The sequence below is a fragment of the Herpailurus yagouaroundi genome, unplaced genomic scaffold (assembly GCF_014898765.1).
Source record: "Herpailurus yagouaroundi ecotype Mexico unplaced genomic scaffold, PumYag 162, whole genome shotgun sequence".
NCBI lineage: Eukaryota > Metazoa > Chordata > Mammalia > Carnivora > Felidae > Herpailurus > Herpailurus yagouaroundi.
The window spans coordinates 29,200,066-29,220,110 of record NW_024412403.1 but is presented as its reverse complement, the minus strand read 5'-3'; the positions used below and the strand labels follow the sequence as shown (position 1 = coordinate 29,220,110).

Here is a 20,045-nt window from a genome sequence, read left to right as displayed (position 1 = left end):
ATGGCTAGCAACAAAAAGACAGTAACAAGTGCTGACAAGCATGTGCAGATATTGGAATGTTCACACATTACTAGTGGGAGTGTAAAATGATCAGCTGCTTGGGTAAGCAGTTGCTAATTTCTCAAAATATCAGAGAGTTACCATATTCCCAAGAGAAATGAAAGAATATCTCCACACGAAACCTCACACACGAATGTTTATAGCAGCATTATTTACAATGGCCAAAAAGTGGAAACAACCCAAATATCTATCAACTGATGAAAGGAATAAAAAATCTAGTTTACCTATAAAATGGAATCTTAGTTGGCAATAAAAATAAATGAAGCACTGATGTTTGTTACAACATATGACATACTGTTCTTCATGTACTCTATGTGTGATCTTTCCAAGTGTCTGTTTCTTCTATTAAAATAGGAGTAATAATGTTGTTACTGTTGTTTTCCATCCAACTTCTGGGAAAAATTATTGAGGGAGAAAACAGATGTTTGAAGTCCTCCCTAAAACATCAAGTAATTCTATGTCTATAAGAAGCATCTTTGACTATTTTAAGAAAAAGTTTAACAGAAAAATACACATGATTAACAGAGGGTGCTTACCTTTTCCTCAGAAAGGGCTTTGATGTATTTTTTACCCACTTTTTTCTTCATTGTCCAGGAAATAGCTCTCATTTTTTTCCCTAAACCTCCTCCATTATTTGAAGTTTTATTTTGTTCTCCATTTTCATTTATGGATTCCCCTTCATACACCTAGTTAGGATTGTTTACAAAACATAGAATAAAAATCATATGACTTCACTCTTATGAGGACTTTAAGAGACGAAACAGATGAACATAAGGGAAGGGAAACAAAAATAATATAAAAACAGGGAGGGGGACAAAACAGAAGAGTCATAAATATGGAGAACAAACTGAGGGTTATAGGAAGGGTTGTGGGAGGGGGAATGGGCTAAATGAGTAAGGGGCACTAAGGAATCTACTCCTGAAATCATTGTTGCACTATATACTAACTAATTTGGGTGTAAATTAAAAAAAATAATAAAAAATAAAAGATGGAATAATAAAGCAATAAAAATCATTTATTTGAAAACATTATTAGAGGGAAGATTCCAAATTTGTGAACTTCATATACATCGTATGCCGCAGCTTCCAAAGTTTCAATCTGGACATAATACATATTTTTAAAGTTGTCCAAGCCTGGTTACATGTGTTATGAATTCAGAAAGTCAAACTTCTGATGTCGAAGGACCTGAGCTTCACATCTAAATTTTTTTAAAGAATTTAGCTATTCTTTAAATACCTGTACAGTAGAGCCACTTTAGTTTTACCCATTTTGAGATGCCAAAAATAGAATTAAATGCCAGGAATAATGAGTGGCTAAGTCTACAGAGATGGGAGATACTTTATTGGAGGCTTTAGAAAGGTTATAGTGGGCCTTAAAATATCCTCTTGATCCTTATAGAAATAGAAACGGTCATTTCTTAAAAAGGTTTGGAATTAAGTAAATCCACTGAGAAAGTGCATTTTTTTTATCTTTGAGGTAAGTATCCCATACATATTTCCCACATTGTCAAGCAACAGTAAATATGAACTTCATCCAGCCATTGGTACAAAAATCTTCAAGTAGTTAACATGTAATTTATTCTTCTAAGTATTTAACATTACCTGATAATATATTTGTTTCTTTGATTGATTATTGCCTGCATCTCCCACTACGAGATAGGCTCCATGAGACTAGAGATTTTGTATTTCTTACTTATTCTAAATGTCTAGAATACTTCCAGGAACTGACAATATTTTTTGAATAAGTTAAACTTCTCATGTAGAACTTTGGAGTGACTTTTTTTTCTTGAAGGACATACTTGGGTTATATATCCTTAATATTTCGGATTGGCAAGAAAAGACCCTTTAAGGTCATCTAAGCATTGCCCACCATTCTCAGTGGATGGACAGCCAGATATTTCTTGCATATACAGAAATCAGGGAAACTTCTCTTTAGTGAACATGAATATTTTAATATGAAGGTTTAACTACAAAATTAACATCATTATTAATAAATACTATGTTTTGCTTCGTATCTTACCCCAAATTGCCTGTGATAAATATGAATGGACAGCCAATTTAAGTACTTATTGAACTATATTAATTTCTACATTCAAGGTTATAAAGGCAAAGAGTTTTTGCTTAATCCAAAAGCCCTGAATAAAATATAACTTGGAAACACTTTAAATTTTTAAAGTTAGCCCTTTTCTTCTCTCTTCTCCCTGTGTAAACTCTACCTTCTTTGTAAAACTACAAACTTAAAAAAATAATAATAATTAAATAAATAAGAAAGTATATTTTTTATTACCACCAGTGTTAAATTACCATTGCCTAAGCATCAAAAAAGTATCACAAATATTTGTAATTTTAGGTTTTGCTATCATTCTTTACAGAAGTTTCGAAGAAACTACCTCAGCATATTTTAAACTTTCACATTTTTCTATACTGTTCTCTTTCATAGCCTGGATTACAACTTTATTAGGTATTTATTTACAATTGTTGTTGCTTTTCTAAGATCTGTCTCTCCCTCTAGACTTTAGGCTTCATGTATTAGGGATCTTCATCGGTTATTGCAGTAGTAATTTCTGAGTGCCTACTGGAAACCCTGTCATAGAGTAGGTGTTAATAAACACTTGTTAAATGAATGAATGCTGAATTGCTGAAAAATGTGTGAACTACTTTTTCAGGTTCACTAAATTCTTTCACAAATTACTAAGTCACCATTCCTAATCAATGAACCTGAATGAGCCTAAACTACTTTTACAGGTTAACTCTAGAATTATAAAATAAATAGTAGTAGAATATATCTATGTGTGGTTATGGAAAGTTGAAAGGGTATATAAGATTATAATTGGAAATGAAATACATGCTTTCTCACATAGGTCTGTGTATATAAATATATATATATATATATATACATATATATATACGGATAAAAGACGATATATGTAATATACATATGTATAAAAGGGGATATATTATACCCACATGCATATATGTATACTAATGGATATATTTAGAAAGTAATAATAGATGCCATTCTATTTTAATTTCTTTTGTTTACAATTTCCATTACTGAAATAAAATTATTTAAAAATATTATAGATATATACACATAAGAACCTGAAAAGTATGTTGAGAAATTAGATATGATAAATGGAAAAATTCCTTACAAAAAACAAAAAGTAAGCATACAATAATGACAATGAGTAACTAAGAAATAGGTAAGCTCCAAAACCTACTGATCTAAAATGTATCACATGTGGAGTTGTTGAATCACTTTCAATGATAAACATGTATTCTTAATTTTCTCAATATATATCCTCCATTTTATCAATTTATTAATTGTTTTACCTTTCATTAATCACTTATCACAGTTAACCTTTCATTTGTGAGATAGTATAACAGAATGGCAAACTTGAAGTCTGACAAGTTGACTTCTGTCTTTGTCATTTATTAACTGTGTAATTTAGAAGTAATTTTCCTCAATGAAATGTCTTTCTTCAATGGTAAAATAGTAATGCTAATAGTTCCTACATTATAGGTAGGTAAAGTGTTTAGTGTTGTGCTTATATGATGATGTGTTCAATTAAATGTAGATATTATTAGAACTATTACTATTATTATTATTTACACTTAATTTTATGGGAAGCTTTTCTCGTGCTACATCTAAAGTGTTCATGATTTGCAAACGTGTATGTAATGGTCACCTATGAGACATTTAAATGCATATGGTGGAAATGTGAGTACAACTGAACAACTGTATGCTCTCCTTGACAAACTTGCAACTAAGCCATTTAATTATGCGATTAAATTAAAGCAATTACAATTACATAAAATTTAACATATGTATTGTTTTATTGTGGAAATGCTCAGAAAATTTGGGAATATCTGTATTACTTTACATTGTAACTCTCTTCATAAGTTCATGTTCTGCTTTTCCTAATATGTTAGGTTTCTTAGATAGCTGTTGACTTTTAACACCCAGCATGGTATTAGGTACTAAATTGTTTGTTCATTTATCATAAAAATATTGGCAGGACTGTGATTTTCAAATACACTTATTTTTCTTACTGTACTTTGCAAAAGTGATATTGGCTTCATAATTTTTCATAATGTGTTTGCCTAACAATTGTAACAAAAATACTAACCTCAGTTGAATCATCTGGTTTTGAAATGGAATGATTCCGAAAACGATCGAAATTCCCAAAACTGCTGCTGCGCTATAAAATAGGAAAGAGAAAGGAAAGGGCATTTAGGATTTGTGACTTTCGCTGATAAAATTGCTAAACATATTACATTATGGTTCAATAAGTGTCAGTATAGTGCAATGATCGGATTAAAAAAACTTTCTCTCTGGAATATCTAAAGGCACTGAAGGTATAACTATTATTAACATTATAATATTTACGGTTGATTAAATGCCTTCATATGTTTTATGCTATAGTGTTAAGTACCTTGGAGAAAATCTATTAAATTATTTTCAATTGATAGTGTTACTTCTGCTCTTGGGAATGGCAGCTGAAGAATCTAAAATTCTAAGCTGAGCCTTCTTGAAGTGAGTCGACCACAAACTTATTTCCATGAGAGAATGGCAAGAATTGAGAACTAACCAACTAATAAATATATAACAACTAAACAAACACAGACATCTAAGTAGATCTATAATATGCCTCATAAAGATCATATTTGTCAAAAAGCCAAAACTGAACACAAATACATTTATCACTGATAACTTGATCATTTGAGACTCTCTACTTGGTGTCAGAAAGAGAAGGCATACACAGAGACCTGTTCATAAATTGAGAGCAGCGTTTAGGCTTACACAGTCTAAGACTGGGAGTAAAACAGACTTTGTCCACATTTAACATGGAATAAAATGAGACCTCTGGGGAAATTTCATTCACTGGTTTTGACAAAAAGCTCAACATGTTAATAGAAGACTTGTTCCCTTGGATACTTTTTGCCTACAAAACTAAATTTTTATTCTCATGTATGTAACTCATTCTAGGCAGGTAATTATAAATAATCCCTGATATGTTACAAAGTAAATTATTATCCTAAATACATGTTCAACAATCTTTAGGGTCATTGAGTCGAAACACTGATGTGTCTTTACTGCCTGTTTACTTTTATCCATTGTTTGGAATGGTGGCTATCTGATATTATGCCCTAATTTATGTACCCATAAATCCTCAGAATATGTTCTATACAGAGAACTTAGCTTCATTCCAATCTTATGATATTTTCAAAACAAGCTGGTGGTATTGCAAAGCAACCTGGTGGTTTGAAAAGTTAACAATGGGCGTCTGTAATTGATAAAACCTTGTATTGTCTTTTCAGAAGTCACAGCCCAGATTAGTTCAAGTCAGTTTCAAAGGCTCTTCATTCTTCCACGCACTCTTAGACTTATGTTTCCCCACCAGCTATCTTTGAAACTCCCTGTTTCCCTTTTAAATGAGCTGAAAATAAAAAGATCCTGACGTGTGACAAGGGGTTAGCTTGATAGACAGTGTGATACATAATACCGCTCGGAGGATGCTGGCTGTGTTAGACACAATTAACGCCTTTTGCTGACTCGCCACCCCTGCTGAACCAGCCCTTCGGCTTGTGGAGAGAAGAGAGAAAGACAAGGGCTGAGACTGAGAACCACACTGGAAAATACGAAGTCTTCTCATGCAGGGCTGACTAACCTAGAATGACTTCCCGAGCATTAATCACTTCAACCTGCCTAGTAGGCATTTCCATGAGGCTATCACCGCCCAGAGATCACGAAAGGGAATTGAATGTATTGTTGTCCTGCTTATAAACAATCTGAACACAGGGAAATCTGTTACTCTTATATACTTGAAACATTCTGATGGCCTATTGGAGCCTATGCCTGGGGCAATTTTGTAGCCTGCATCCAGCCTGTGTCCTGCCTATTAAATATTAATGAGGGTTACAGCATGATTTCCACCACTGGATAATGGGTCCTGTTGCCCAGGAGGGCACAGAATAGGCTCACTTCAGCATTTCTCAACACTATTTTCTGCCATTAAGTAATCAATAGTCACCACCTTTTAAAATTAATTCTCCCCTCATTATATCAATAAAGAGAAGCAGATTTAGAAGTAGTGGCTTAAGAAGTCTTTAGACTATTTGGGTTTTGTCAGTCATCTCATTGTGAATCACTCGACAGCTTTAAGCCAGAGGAGTATAATATCAATCCATGATAAGACACCGTTAAGAAGCGAATCAAAGCATTTAAAATGCTGTTTTAAAAATTTCATTATTCTCTAGTCTAAAAGTTAGTGACTTTCTGAGGTGGTTTCATAATGTATAGGTTACGGCTTATGATGAAAGGGCTAATGCCTACTATGAGGTATGCACAACGAACAAATTTATAATTTGTCCTATTAAGTTTCTAACAAAAAGGTGAATCATGTGGAAGCAAGCTGGCTTCCCAGATAATAGTCCTTGATAAATGAGAATGTATTTGAATATCAATAATTTTGCATTATAATCATAATGGATTCGCTTTAGCAAATATTATCTTGTGACAGAAGTTCCCATCAAGACAGAGCCGTTATATAAACGAATAGCTATCAATGGGAACAGTAACTTAAATAAAACTGCAATTCATGTTTCAGATAAGTCTTTGTTTCTGTTGACATTAGATAATATTTAGTTTTAATTCCACTCTTTCTCTATTTATGCAATTTTTCCTTCTGCAATTAGATATGCATTTGTAAAATGGCACAACATTTATGGAGGGTAATTTGGCAAAACTAACAAAATGACATATATATTTGCCCTTAGACCCAGGAATTCCATATACCAGAGTATACCAGAGATACTCTTAGCTATAAACTGATTTACACATCCACATTCATTGTAAAATTTCTATATTATAAAAAAGCTGTAAACCCTAATCTTCGTCAAGATAGGTTGAATGATTTATGGTAAATCCAAACAATAAAACAATGCAACTGTAGAAAGTTAAAATGTATCTCTTTATACTACTATGGAATGATCTCCAGGATATAGTGTAAGTGAAAAAAGCCAAATGTATGTAGAGAAAAATGTACGTAGCAGGCTGCCACTTATCTAAGGATTTAAATATATGCTTAAGTTTTAATACAGGCAAATACATATTTTCCTTCTTAGAGAAATGGGGCAAAATGCATATACCTTGTTTTGTATATTTGACTTTAAAACTATGTAACTTTTACATATTTTTAGCAGAAGTAAATAAAATAAAATAAAAACAATCCTGAGGTAGGGGGGCACCTGGGTGACTCCGTTAAGTGTCAGATTTTAGGTCAGGTCGTGATCTCATAGTTCCTATGAGTTCAAGCCCCTCATCAGGCTCTGCACTGGTGGTACGGAGCCTGCTTGGGATTCTGTCTCCCTCTCTCTCTCTGCCCCTCCCCTACTTGTGTTCTCTCTCTCTCTCTCTCTCTCTTTATCTCTCTCTTTCAAAAATAAGTGAATAAACATAAAAGCAAAAACAAAAACAAAATATTGCCTGGGTGACTCAGTCCTTTGAACATCTGACTCGATTTTGGCTCAGGTCATGATGTCATGAATGGGCTCCCCACTAACAATGTGGAAACTGCTTAGGATTCTCTCTCTCCTCTCTCTGCCCTTCTGCTCATGCTCATGCTCCCTCTCTCTCTCTCTCTCTGTCTCTTACAAAATAAGTAAACTTTAAAAAGATAAATAAAAAATAAAAGCAGTCCCTAAAAATTTCAAATAAAAATGAAACAAATGAACCTAATTGTATGTTGCATTGGTGGCTTAGAGAGAAGAATTCTTTTAAGTGATTTTTAAGAACAGTAATTTGACTGTCCAAAGAAAAGAAAACAATGACAAATTAAATGTTAACCCATTTTCAGTAATCATATTGTTATTAATACTATCAGTATATATAAATACATATGTTGAGGGACAATGAAAATAAGTAATGATGTTAATGACATTTGCAATTAAGATTCTCAGTCAAAATTGTCATAGTGGTCATAGCATAAAACAATAAGCTTTCAAAGCCTACTATGACTAAGTCAAAACAACACAGGGGCCATTCTGAAAATATTCTCATTGCGATAGATTGCATCCAAAGATGGGATAATTTTTGCATCAATGGGAATAATAAGTGAATATTGAAATATATCAAAGTTCATGAGTTCATAATGATACCAAAAGAAAAAAAAAAACTGGCCACATTTGGAAACATTACAGTTATATTATGAAAACTGGCAAATAAAGGGAAATACTTAAATATTTAATCTGCTTTTCATGTATGAAATATATTTCAGAGTAAATAGTTTATGAAAAAAAAATTATCTTTGTGTGTGTGTATTCTAGCTAATCAATTAAGAATGGTGAAATTATGGAATTACTGAAACCCCTGAGGAATGGTTTCCCAGCGATAATACTCAATAGCTCCTAGAATTTCAAAAAGAAAGAACCAGAGTATGTGTTTCATAGTAGTAGCACCTAATCCCACTAGTGAAGAACCTAGTAAATAAATAAACAAAAGCACTCACACCAAACTTCTGTATGTAACTACCAGATTACATAAAATACAGAGACAAGGGAGCATCTTAAATGACATCACAAAGATGCAGTGAATCAGAAAAATCTAGACAATGAGAAAATCTACAGGACAAATAGCCTGGTTTCTTCAACTAATCGATAGAAAGAAGGAACACATAGATTAGTAACCTCTAAGAATTGTATGATCAAACATAGCCCATGGATCTTGTTTAGATATAGATTAAATAAACCACTATAACAAAAACAGCCAGGATAAAACTGAGGAAATTTTTTAAATAACTAGCTATTTGATGATATTGAGAAAATACTGTTATTTTTTAGTTGTAATTCAAGGTAACCTAGTGAGAATATGAAATGTATGAGAATATGAGAATAAAGTGTATGAGAATAAAGAAAAAAAATGACTGGTCATTATTTAATGATTAACCAGGTGATAGATACATGAGGTAGATTGTAGTAACCTCTTTTTACATATTCTTGAGGCTTTCCCTAGGAAAATGTTAGGCTAAAAGAAAAAGAGAGAGAGAGATGCACCTATAAAATATCTAAAAAATAATTTACAAAGAGTTAATCACGTGTGGGGGCAGAGAGGTTCATGGGAAACTGTACTTCCCTCTCAATTTTGCTGAAAATCTAAAATTACTCTACAAAACAGTCTTTTAAAAAAAAGTTGATGGTCACATAACTTTCTAAGGAAACAATTTGTAAAAATATCATCAATATTTCTTAGCTCATAGTTGTTTGGAAGTATAGACATATTTAAGGAGAAAATAAAGTTTTGCTTTCCAAGTTTATTTTAGAACAACCAACTTTCTGACGTTGATGCACGTTATTAGATTTACTTTTGAATACTATCTGCAATGACATGAAGCAGATTACTTTCTTCCACTTAGTCTACTTGGTTTCCACCTAAAAGGGCTGAGCAAGTGTCATTTGGTGTGTTTGAACATGTGTGTGTGTCCCTACCCATGCAATGAATAATATAAAAGAACTTAAGAGGATTCTTTTTTTTTTTTTAGTCAAAATTTTTCTCTAGTTTTGTTTAACAATTCTAATCATTACAGAATGTCATTACATGATATACAGCTGACAGGGTTCTTGGAAATGATCTAATCCTTCTCAGTGAGGAAACTTATGGGAACAAGAACTTGCAAAAATAAGTTCCTTCTTTTTCAATTCTTCACACTGATGTGCTCTCAACTATGACATTCCATTCTAAAGTTTTGATATTGTCTTCCATTTTCAAAGAAACTTGTTATCTAAACAGGGTGGAAATTTGGAAAGTTAGCTTGATAGAGCAAATGGAACTAAATAGAATTCTTAGAACAATGGCGAGCCTAAATTTATCAACATGAAGGACAACTGGCGGCGGCGGGGGGGGGGGGGGGGTCTCTTTTTGGAAATGTGAATCAACTTTTTGGCCAAGGCCAAGAGAACTTGACCCTTATTTTCATTTCTTAACCAGCCATCAACTTTCGGGGTATTTAAGTAAAATCTTATCTCCAGCCGTTTTGGGTAAGGAACTGGTGGAAAAGTTTCACAGTCTATTTCAAAGAAAAAATTTGCATATCTGACTCAGACATCCGCAGTATTTTGAAATGTACTGGCAAATTGAAAATTACACACACTCTGCCAATGCGTTCTCACATCTTCTAAATACTGCACATAAAGCAATGGTTAGTAATATGCTCTTGAAGATCAGAATTGTTTCAGCATGCACTTGTGTGAATATTTTCCAATAATACTATGCTAAATCTCAATAAGCTTTTCAGCCTTTATCCAAAGGCATTCGAGGATTTGATTGTCCTAACTTAAGGTGCTGAGATCTTTTGAGGAGTGCGAAACAAATTTAACTCACTTAGAATAACCTGTTAGGATTGCTTCAGTGTTAAATAATTACACTATCATGTGGTGCCAATGGAAGATGGTTGTGTGGAGTGTCAGGGGGCTGCAAACTAAAAGACTGCCTGAGCTGTGAAACATAACCTTCAACACTAACATTTTAACCTTGAGTAAAGGCCACCCAATGTTCAAACATATATCAATGCTCTAAATATTATTAATGTAGATCTGGGCTCTTGGAACAAAAGTTAGTTTACTTGATCTTTCTGGTTCAGTGTCTTTTCTATCAACTGCAAAATATCTAAAGGAAATGCAGATTCTGACTCCACTTTAGTGTTTTAAAGTTGTGTCAAAATTTCCATGTGAAGCTTTACTTTCAAAAGTCAATGTGCACTAGAGATGTTTTCTGCAAATTGAAACTGCCTTAAAGAAAATTACCCAAATGAAAGAAACTAGAATTAAAAAAAAAATCAATGCAGAATGACCCATTACCTGTAAAATGATTATTCATATCAGCCTATTTAATGTAACAAAACAAGTTTTGTGAGTAAAAAAGACTCAGATATTTAAAATCCTCAATTGTACCTCTGCATGATTTATTACGGTATGTTATGATTTACATTACATCCACAGATTGTAAGTCATGCTGCAGTTGTAAGAACTGAATGGAAATTAAGATAGTCTATTTTAGTTGAAAAGAGTTTTTAAAATAAATAACATCGATAGGTCTTAAATATCTTTTTTCAGGTAAAAAGCATAATGTGGCAAAAGTTCAGTCACCTGATATCACCAATTCTTACAAAATCCTGTAGAATAGAAAGGAAATGAAAAACTTTTTAAAATGTGAGCATGATCAGACTACCCTGAACTGATCAGCTTCTTGTTTTCCCTATTGTACAGCTTCTGCTTGGCTCGCTCACTCCTAGACTATTGTTATTTATAGTACACTGTCTATTCCTTTATTCTCTCTTTCTCCAACTACTAAACCCATTAACAAATACACTAAATGGTCCCTCTTGATCCTCCTGGAATTGTTTCATTATACCACTGCTTCCTTGAAATCTTCAAGAATTTCTCCAGGGAACCCACATTCATAGCTGCTCTAGGCCGCAGTGGCTTCTCTGCCTGCCTTCGTGCTGGAAGACAGATGTACCAACCAACGGCTCTTTCTGCTTGTATCCAGTTGCCCCTGAGGATCTGCTTGGTTTTGCCTTCTGAGCCATCTCCCTGTGCTCTTGGAAACCTGTATTTGCTCACTTTGGGAACTTTGGCCATATAATGGCCAATATACCACACATGCAGTCTTTCAGCCTCCACATCTGGTCAATTCTTTCTTGAAATCTCTGTTTTAGGCATTTATTTTCATTACTGCTGGTCAAATATGTGCTGATAGCCTCATTCCTGAGCCAACCCACTAACATTCAGCTTCTTAGTCCCCAAACTCTTGCTTTTCCCATCCTCTAACACCACACCATTGAACTAATTTTCCAAAAATACCTGTTCTTATCATTTGGTTCCTCTCAAAGTGTAAAGCTTACTCCATATTGTTATGATGGTTACTGAGAATTTGCTCCATGCCGAGAGATTTATCTACAATTATCTCATTAAATAAACACAATCACCCTCTGAGCTCAGTATAGATTTCTCCAGTTTACAGATGAGCAAAACTGAGTCTCATAGAGTTTAAGTAGCTCTTCCTTAGGCGATAAAATAACGCTCAAACTCAGCATGGTGCACATCCATGGTTCCCCATGGTATCAGGTAATGGTAGTCAGTCTTATTCGGCAGAACTTCTGACCGTTCTTGCTGGTCACTGTGGACACACTTTTGCTTCTAAGCTGTTGCTTATGCTGTTTGTTGTTGTTTTTGTTGTTTTTCCAAGGAATGTTCTTCCTCTTTTTTTTTTTTTTCCTCCCACTCTGATCCAGTCCATTCTTCAAGGGCAAGACCCAGTCCCATCTTCCCTATGAGATCACATGCCAGTGCCTCCTCAGTTTAGCACGCAGTGGCTGTTCCTGCTCTACTATGGCTCTTAAGTGCTATATAATACCTTTGCAGAAAAGTCCTACTGCCGTGAGGCGTGGGAAAACCACAGCAGATAACATCCTACATTCCTCTTCAGGGTAAATGCCTCAAAACCATATATTTCATGGTTAACACAAAAGCAAATTATAAGCTGGTCATGTTATAGTCACAGAAGATGATTTGCTGATGTTTAATTAAAGACTGTAATTCAACATAAATATATTATGCAGTTCAACACAAATAAATTAAGTGGCTTCTATGGCTAAACTTTGTAGTTGGGGTCAGGCTGTCTGCAGGAATAAGACAAGAATCTATCCTGGAGGAATTTACACTCTATTGGTGCCATCAACCAAATAACTTCAATCTGTAAGAGTTAAATAGATTCATATTCAAATGAATGGTATACAAATATAGAAGCAGTTCCTTAAAGCAGATTATATTTATTCACAAAATAAATGAACTTAATAATGTATAATAGATGTCAACCTGGAAACTTATATTCATCCACTAAAGAATACTAATTGGCACCACTTAGTACATGAAAGGCATTTTGTACACATATGTCTATACCTATGTTATTTATAGTCAGTCTAAAGAAAGGCAAATTAAAATGATGAGAAATTTTTAAATTAGCTGAAATTAACACAATTTGAATTTGCCTCAAAAATTATTTACCCTGAGAAATTATGTGGTTGCTGACTGAGGGACTCTTTAAAAATCTCCAAATCCAAAGATGGTGATTGCTAAAATGATGACAAAGAAACAAAAAGGTGATGGGCCACACACTATATATTGAATGGAGTACTGGATAACAAAAATGTGTCTAACATAATTATTTCCTGAACTCTTCATGGGTTGTTTCTAGTGAACATAGTAACTTTGGTCACTATAAGTGTGTATTCGGTACAAGAATATTTCACTGGGATTTTTCCATTGTCTGGAAGGACTTTCTCTCAAAACCAAAATTGGCAATAAGTTTTCAATTCTTGCACTAGCACAGTTTCTTTAAAGCTTCACAAAAAGCTGTGTTGAGATGAGTGAGAAGAGTTCTGAAACCACGTTCAGGCTTAGAGTTAAAGAGATAAGGATTAACTGTGTCAACAATGGTTACAGAAGATACTATGTGTTTTAGGGAAGACAGTGGGGAGAGGGATAGGAATTATAGGTAATAACAAGTTTGATGTATTTACCATCCTTACTCTCAGTAACTTTCCTGAGCATTTCTTATTACTAATTTTGTTTTCTAAGTACCTTGAAAGTGAGAAGGTGGTAACAAAGATAGATGATTTCCATTTCCAGTTATAAAAATATGTATTATCTTTCCATAAATTTATAATTTGTTTTCTATTGTATGAATATTAGATTTTTTCTACTTACAACCAACTATTAAATACTTTAACTGTTTGCACATAATTATCAGCCATTTTCGTCCTATAACTAAACTCCAAAAACAAATAAATACCTGTGCAAAAAATATATAAATAACTGTATAAATAATCTTCCTGTGTAGGATCTGGTTAACAAGAGAAGATAATAGTGAATATGAACATGATGGTGAAAGAAGGCAACAGTTATTTAGGAGAAGAATAATTTTCAAGTACTAATCATAACAGGCATTCCTAAATTGACCATAATCTTAAGTATCAAAATTCTGGTTTTCTTAAAAAATACCTGATTCTTCTATTCTACCTTTTTTTTTTAAAGTTTATTTATTTATTTTGAGAGAGAGAGAGAGTAGGGGCTTGCAGAGAGGGAGAGAGAATCCCAAGCAGGCTCCACACTGTCAGTGCAGAGCCCCACACAGAGCTTGAATTCACGAACTGTGAGACCATGACCTGAGCTGAAACCAAGAGTGGGCCATTTTAACCGACTCTGCCACCCAGGTGCCCCTTCTATTTTACCTTTTAATGAAATTATACCATACGCATTTTGCATAGTTTCGTTAATCTAAAAGACAAACTATTAAAAATATAAAAGAGAAATTATGTCTTCATTTTTATCAAAGGGATTTAAAAAAGAATAAGAGTAACTTACTTAAACTGAGCATTCTCTTTCTGGATCTTAGACTTATTTTTTTTTTCTTTTTGATAATCAGAGAGAGGAAAAAAGTCTTGAAAGTGCTTCATTAGCTGACACATGGTGAAAGAATATACTTTTAAGTCTATTATGATACTTTTTAACAGACTTAATAGTTAAATTTTGACTAATCTTTAGGTTCCTGAACAATTTCCTACCATATTTACCAACCAAATGTTTATACCACTAAATTCAGTTACTCCAGTTTAAAAAATAAAATCATCACGAAGAAGCAAATACTCATTGTTTGGGAATAATGGTTAAATAAAGGAATGCAAATTAAGTCAGGGAAACAGAATCCATTATAAACTTCCCCGTCAAATTTTCTGGAACAAAACCTGTTACTCTCATTCGTCTTCAATGTCCTCTGCATTCACGTGGCCTCTGGGTACATAATAACCTTTCTAAAGGTCTCCTCAAGGGATATTTTAGTCATGCAGTGATCTCCTTGAACACAAGTAATGACAAACAATAAGCTAATTCTCAAAAAGTTTTTTTTTTTAAGTCATTTTTACTACTTTTAAATGAGTGTGTTTGATGCATGATTTTGGTGCCCCTGATTAATGGTCACCGCCGGCCCAGCTTCTGGAGTTGTAATGTTTCCGTGAGCTTCCCTCCAGCAGAGCTCGACCATTAATCCAATGGCATATGTCAGCTCAGCAGAGCAAGGTCACTCTTCTGCTTCAAGGGGAACCTTTTTAGAAATAATAAAACTGACAGAAAGTTCTTTTTTGCATGCTTTATGCCACCTGAGGTTGAGTGCTGCAGTTAATATCATAAAGCTTATAAACATTCCCATCTCAGGCAGCACCCGCTGCCACTAGGGTTAGGAATTTAAACGTTTTTTCCTTAGTAAGAACAGACATGTTTATGTGGGGCAAATATACAGTATGTAATCCCAAACAGGGAAAGAATGGGTGGGAAAAAACAGTAGTAAGTTCATGCTAGGATATTTGGAAGAGATGTTAGGGTTCTATAACTTCCTTATTATCAATTACATTCTCTTTTCAGCAAATTTGGGTTTGGCTATATAAAGATTTCAGTGTATTGAGGGGTCGATAGTGATGTTGAATGTAATAGTCGTGGTAGAAATGAACTCGGTTTATGATAATACTTAAACTTACAATATCATGTCTGACAACTGTAGAACATTTACCTTGGAAAGAATTTTCTTTCCAAAATTACAAATTTGCTGTAATTATTTGTTTTATATAGGTAATTGCTGCTTTAAAATTGATAAATAATTATAGTGAGATATTTACAATCTTAAAGTAAGTTGAAACACAGATGGCCTGAGAAAAGATGATGCGTATATATAATAACTAGTAATATAAGGAATACATACCCATAAGCAGTATAAAATTTATATATTTAATTACTCATTTTATGACTTTTCCTTATTAAAAAAATCAATGCTGCACAACTGTAACCATATGAAATATTCAGAAAAAAACTTCTAGAAGAAATATCTAGATTAATGCCATGTCACTATATATATTATAAAATAGAATTTACTGCAAGGTAAACCTGCTTTAAATCTTATCTCAGGAATTTAAAGTATTAAATTTAGGGAAAGTATAGAAAGGAAACATCATTATTTATATTGAGTCGTCTTCACTGCATGTATGTAGAGAAAAAGTGGTAACTCAGGCTCATCCATGCTAGGAAACCAGTTCCTTGGCCAGGTCTCCATGTCTAATGTCAGACCCTCACTTTATCAGGTAGAGAAACTTTATTTTTCAAGCTTTCTGAAATAAACAATCTCTGAGGGACTGACTCATAAGCTAAACTAAAAAGGTAGCAAAAATAGCAATACCAAGTATTGATGGGGTATGAGAAATTCAACTGTCAGGAAAAATGCATATTCTTGTTGACTTAGCAAAGAATGTTCTCCCCTGGAGGAAACACTGTATGAGACACAAGATCACTGCTCACAGTTTGTTTCATCTGTGTAGTAAAAGCCACAGTAACTCGGCGGCATAAAGGGCTAGAGGCACGCACGAAGCTACGTGGCCTGAATTGCATCTCTTACCTAAGTGAGCAACTCTGCTGAGCCAAATGGAACATTTGCTTCAGCTGATGGATGTTGTTCTGCAGACGCAGTGGCACATTTCTACTGTCCCACTCCTTTCTAGTCTTCCAGCAAAGCAAGCCCCTTTGCTAATGCTTTTCTTTTCAGACACGTTAAATCACAATGTTTGATTATCGTTTTGTTTCGTTACGTTCTGATTCCAACAATGGTTACTTTGCTTTATGTGGGTGTTACCCAGATCTTTCTCAATGACCCATTTGTAAACTATGTCCTGGGGTAGAATCCTTCTTTAGGTGACTAATATTATCCATTAGTCATTCCACACTCATTGTACACACATTGAGACATCACAGTTATGTTCTATATGATAAGTGTTCTTGGGCATAGCCCAAGTGTAATAGGAAGCACATGGAGTCTAAAAGTCAGACAGACTGAGTTTAGGCCTCCTCGTTCCCCAACAAAAACTCCAGGGATGCAAATATGCATAATAAACATCCCCTGTTCTTGATGGTGACTATGGTTGGGAGAGCATAGTGGAATAAACTCTTAATAATAGTTACGAGAAACAGTGGAGGTTGGAACAAGCACTGAGAAAACAGAACAGAAGGCGAGGTTATTAATGAAACATGTACTATGTGCTAGAAAATTTACATATGGTAATTAATTAAATCCTCACATCAATCAGATGTGACATGCTTCAATATACACTTCTCCAGATAAGCACACCGAGACTCAAAAGGGGTTTAATAAAATGTGCAATGTCCCCTGGTTAGGAAATATAAAAATAGAACCTCAAAACCAAGTCTGTATGACTATTTAATGTTTACTTATTTCTGAGAGAAAGAGAAAGACAGAGCATGAACGGGGGAGGGGCAGAGAGAGAGGGAGACACAGAATCGGAAACAGGCTCCAGGCTCTGAGCCATCAGCCCAGAGCCTGACGTGGGGCTCGAACTCACGGATCACGAGATCGTGACCTGGCTGAAGTCGGACGCTTAACCGACTGCGCCACCCAGGCGCCCCTTAAATGTTTCTTAATAGGGGCCTAGTGGGATGTTGCAGACGTGAGTTTAGATGGAAAGAAAGAACAAGGAAAAAGACTGGAGAGTGTGGGTAAAAGGGAGCCACTGTAGTGAGGTCAGGGTGGCTGGCTGAATGAGGGTACTGGTCAACTGGAAGTGAAGAGCGGTAGAAGGCAATTGGAAAGAAGGAAGCAGCTGAAAACCAAATCTTCACTTTTAATTAGTAGAACTTTATGGGCTATGTTGTGAATGGAACGTGTATTCCAGACCTAATCCCTCGTAACTCAGAATGTGACTGCATTTGGAGATAGGACCTTTAAAAAGGAAATTAAGTAGAAATAGGGCTGTTCTGGTAGGCTACAATCCAATCCTCTGGCATCCTTTTAGGCAGATGAGATTTAGACACATAGAAACACCAGGGATATACATGGACGGAGGAATGAGCAAGTGAAAAGGAGCAAGCGTGGCCATCCGCAAGCCAGTGAGAGAGGCCTGGGGAGCAGATCCTTCCCTCATGACTCTCAGAGTAAGACAAACCTGCAGACACCCCGATCTTGGACTTCCAACCTCCAGAGTTGTGAGATGATATATTTCTGTTTTTGAAGTCACTCAGCCTGTGGTATTTTGTTATGGTCACCCTACCAAACCACTAGAGGCGAGATCCAGACTTCTAAGCTCATCATGTGAGGCAAGAAAGGAGACATAGCCAGCTGTGTTGACAAACGACCCTCTCTATGTATAGAAGAATCACTTCGTCTACCACTAGAGACAGCTTAAAAACCTCTTCTATTCTTATTAATCAATTCTTAATGTAGGACATTTTTGTTCTCTAAGAAGCTAATTATGAATGTCTTGTTTCTAAAAGTTCACCTAAATCCTTAACACTAGAAAGAAAGAGAAATGGATCAGTTTGGTAATGCTAAATTTGGAAACTTAGATATGTAGAGTATGGACTTAATTCCATTAGAAAAAACAAAACAAAACACAATCTTGAGGGATAATGAAGCTATTTGTCTCCAAAGCAAGGCAAGAAAAGATTAAAGAGATGTGTCTCATTCAACTGATTTGTAACAAATCCAGTGCTTTGGTAGTCAAAGTAGTGACTTGTTGCTCTTCCTATAGGATATAATATCCAAATTTCCAAAGAAAGAGAGGCTACATTTTTGTCATTCTCTCAGCCATATGTCTCCTGAACTTTCTGTATACTGTCTGGACACTGTTTTTCTCCAAGGAGAGCCAACCTAGTTGGCCCCCAATTTTTTGCTACTTGCTTGCAACACAATTTGATTATAGATTCAAAGCCTACAAAATGGGGCGGCTAGAATGAATTACTGTTTTGGAGAAAAGTTTTCAAGGCAAAATTATTTAACTCTTTCGATTGAACATGACGAAATGAACAAATTAGTTCATCTCCTCTGATTGAAGTGCCCTAGAAATGAAAATTAAGGTCAACAGAAAATTGTATTTTGAAGAAAGAGGCAGAAAATTTTGGGACGTGGCACATCAATTTGGGGATGAATTTCTGGTGGCTACGACAGAGAAATATGGGCATTTCTCCTAGAATTGTGGGCACCAATTAGAAGCAAGAACAGTGTAGGGCAGTGGCAACCTTTCTGTTTATCATCTTTTGGTCACATGTGGTGTGGTTAAGTTTCCTGTGCATATTCAAATGGATGCAATATGTACAAAATATCCCAAATTCAGCATCTCCTCAACATCTACCCTGCCTGCTGCTCCCCTTGTGTGAGCCATCACCATCTCTTGCCTAGTTTCTGTAAAGCCTCCTAACCAGTCTCTTCTCCCTACTATGTCCAAATCTTTCAGTGTATTCGAAACACAAAAGACAGAATAACCCCACTAAAATGTTATCCAGAACGTTTTCTCACAATCTTTCAATACTAGCTCAAATCCTTATAATGACCTGGAAGCCCTCTGTGATCCTGCTGTTTGTGAACACTCTTCCCCTTATGCACTCTGTTCCACTGTTTCTCAAAACACTTGGGATGCTCCTGCCTCAAGGTTTTTAGACTCTATCTCTCTTCTGCCTGGAATACAACTTCCTCAGTCAAACTCATGGTCAGCTCCTTCATTTCCTTCAGGTCCTTTTTCAAATTCCCATCCTCACCAAATCTTTCCTGGTGCCTTCCTTGTATCCTTCCTTCCCTTTTCAGCACTCATCATTACCTAGCATACTATATATTTAACATATTTATCTCGTTTATTGTATGAAGGCAAGGATCTTTGTTTTATTCACCACTATATTCTGCACATATGGTGTATATTGCCTCTAGTAAGCACTCAATAGATATTTGTTGTATTGAAGAATGAATGAATGAATGAACGAATGGGTAAATGGATTAATAAATTACCTAAGTCTTTTGAAAAGGTTAGTAGAAAATATGTCTCCAGATGGGGTAACTAAAAATTCGTGATGCTCAGGCACATCCTATATTAGGTAATCAAAATATTT

General features: G+C 34.8%; 1 protein-coding gene across 5 annotated transcripts in view; it reads right to left on the bottom strand.

The window, feature by feature from the left end:
• Positions 1-20,045, bottom strand: part of SAMSN1 (SAM domain, SH3 domain and nuclear localization signals 1) — a 139,996-nt gene that overhangs the window by 24,359 nt on the left and 95,592 nt on the right. For all 5 annotated transcript variants that reach the window (XM_040484163.1, XM_040484166.1, XM_040484164.1 and 2 more), the window contains 2 exons: positions 4,190-4,261; positions 597-746 (listed from right to left, as the gene is read on the bottom strand). In XM_040484163.1, coding sequence (XP_040340097.1) covers positions 597-746; positions 4,190-4,261 — 222 coding nt within the window. The remainder of the gene's footprint in view (positions 1-596; positions 747-4,189; positions 4,262-20,045) is intronic.